The sequence below is a fragment of the Frankliniella occidentalis genome, unplaced genomic scaffold, assembly GCF_000697945.3.
Source record: "Frankliniella occidentalis isolate FOCC.00 unplaced genomic scaffold, Focc_3.1 Scaffold58, whole genome shotgun sequence".
In the NCBI taxonomy this organism is placed as follows: domain Eukaryota; kingdom Metazoa; phylum Arthropoda; class Insecta; order Thysanoptera; family Thripidae; genus Frankliniella; species Frankliniella occidentalis.
In genome coordinates this window covers 614,856-617,042 of record NW_026267188.1, presented here as the reverse complement: position 1 = coordinate 617,042, position 2,187 = coordinate 614,856, and the positions used below count along the sequence as shown (strand labels likewise).

At 52.6% G+C, this 2,187-nt stretch overlaps 2 protein-coding genes across 2 annotated transcripts in view; one reads left to right on the top strand and one right to left on the bottom strand.

The window, feature by feature from the left end:
• Positions 1-1,195, bottom strand: LOC127749481 (uncharacterized). The gene is made up of 4 exons (XM_052267717.1): positions 705-1,195; positions 417-560; positions 221-334; positions 1-140 (listed from the first exon to the last, which is right to left on the bottom strand). The coding sequence occupies exons 2-4, from the start codon at positions 547-549 to the stop codon at positions 37-39; spliced, it is 351 nt and encodes a 116-aa protein (XP_052123677.1). The 5' UTR covers positions 550-560; positions 705-1,195; the 3' UTR covers positions 1-36.
• LOC113212756 (teneurin-a-like) overlaps positions 1-2,187 on the top strand; it is a 495,982-nt gene that overhangs the window by 182,050 nt on the left and 311,745 nt on the right. The gene's annotated exons all lie outside the window — the stretch shown is intronic.

The following is a 2,187-nucleotide window of genomic DNA, read 5'->3' as shown; positions in this document are numbered from 1 at the left end:
CTTTAAGTCTTAATTTACATGAATGTTGGGAAATATTTACTCAGATGATCGCTTGGGACGCTTCAAGGGACCTTCCTGTTGTGATGCTGCTGTTTTGCGCTTCCCAGGTTTTTCTTCGTCACGGTTGGGGCTGGTGCGTGCTGTGTATAGATCAAATATGAAATAGATATTAGGTTCCGATATGTTACTGACATAAGATTTTCAATTGAATGAAACTCACAATTCTCTCCCAAATCCTGGGTATTGAATTCCCAATCAGTCATTTCCTCCCCATGCCATTTGCATAATCTATTATAGTATTCAGTTCCATTTAATTTTGCTTCAGCTCTGGTCACTGCGGGAACACAAAAGACAAGAGATTGACAAACTTCATGATGAGACCATACAACCTATACCAAAGAGAAAAGTGAACTTACCACCTGTGCCAAGCACAACGGCCCCCTTTCCTCCGACAGTAACTGGGAATCCACTCTCCACGCTCTCCACTGGCACTCGCAGACGCATGGACTCAAACTTCCGCTCGTCGAGCACCATGATAAAAGCATACATAGCAAAGAAATCTGCAACACAAAATATGAAATCAGAACGGTTTACAGAAAACAACTACAGTGGCAAAAGCCAGATGGGAACTTCTGTTTTCCCTTCGTTTATAAAATTGGAAAAGAAAATTAGGATGGGAACTGACAAAAAGCACACGTGCTTACCGGTATGGCTTGGTTATGGGACAATCAACACCGACTTTAGCGCAGGTGACGGACGTGATCGGTCTGAGGGAAGACGAGACAAGTGTGTCTGTGTTGCACGGTCTACGAATCGTGTGTGCGGCTGTGTCCGAATACTGGTCCGGGCTGTTGACACTGCGGCCGTGGCGAGCCGCGCCAAGCCGCGCCAGCGGGACTCTGGTACACATTCACATTCACGTCCTACCACCAACCACCACGTCAGACACCGAGACGGCCGCGAGCGCGAGTGCCTCGCGAAATGACAGGTCACGGGCCGCGAGGTCACGGTGGTGGGGCTGATCCGCGGACCTGCTCGCGAAGACATTGGCGACTAGGATAGCGCGGGTCGCGGAGTGTTCGAGTTTCCCTCGCCGTTACGGTCGCTCGCGAGTCACGGCCGCGGAACACCCCCACCGAGGGGATGCGTGACCTGTGGCTCACCCAGAAAGTACGCCTATCGGTCGCCGTTACGAACCCGCGACCCTCTGCAAGCTCTCATGGCGCCTGGTGGGTAGGCAACATCTGGTCTGCAGTGCACGCGTGTACTGCGGGATTGCCTACCTCGAGTCGCGCAGGCGTGCAGCTCCCGTAGATTGCCGACATTGCGAACACTGCTGCGGGGGTATCACGGTTCAATGCGTTGCGAGAGTGACTCGCAGTGTTACCCCCCCCCCTCCCCATTTCTCCCTCACAAACCCCTCACATCACATGCGTTGCCTGCAATAGGCCACGGCCACATTGTGGTCATGCTGTACTGGGTTAGGAACGAAGATAGTCAATAGACGGACTGATAGCGAACTTTTCCATCTATGATGACTACCGACGAACCTTGGCGTACTGTAAGCGCACTCGAGTCGCTCTGTTCGCTCACATAGCGACCCGGTGACGAACAAGAGTCGCTCTGTTCGCTCACATAGCGACCCGATGACGAACAAGAGTCGCTCTCGCGCGAACCTCCGGCGAATCTTGGAGATACGTCGCCCAGGAGCCTGGCGAACCTCGGTGACCCGTCAGCGCATCGGATGCGCACCCCGCGCGACCCTCCGCGAATAGAAAGCGAGCAGAAAACACACAGAAAGCGAACAAATCATTTTACGTCGGGCGTCCTCGTCCCCGCGGTGCTCCCGCCCGCCGCCGTCAACTCACACGGAGGGAAATAATTTGGATGGCCTCTCTGCGCGCCGTGCGGTCACCGCCATCGTCGGGTACACGAGCAGACACCCCTTACTCTCACAAGGAGACTTAGGTAAGTGTAAATTCCCGATTCGGTTCAAACTCGGTATATTTGCTTCTTGGCTATGTAGATGACGAACGCCGGTCGAATTTTGTGCTGAAGTTCACATCCCGGGGTACTTTATAGGAGCGTTTTGTGGAAAAAGTTTAGAAATTCGACATAAACTCATGGAAGGCGTTCTCAAATCGAAAAATGGAAGAGGAACTACCCCCCCAAAACCGCACATTCTGA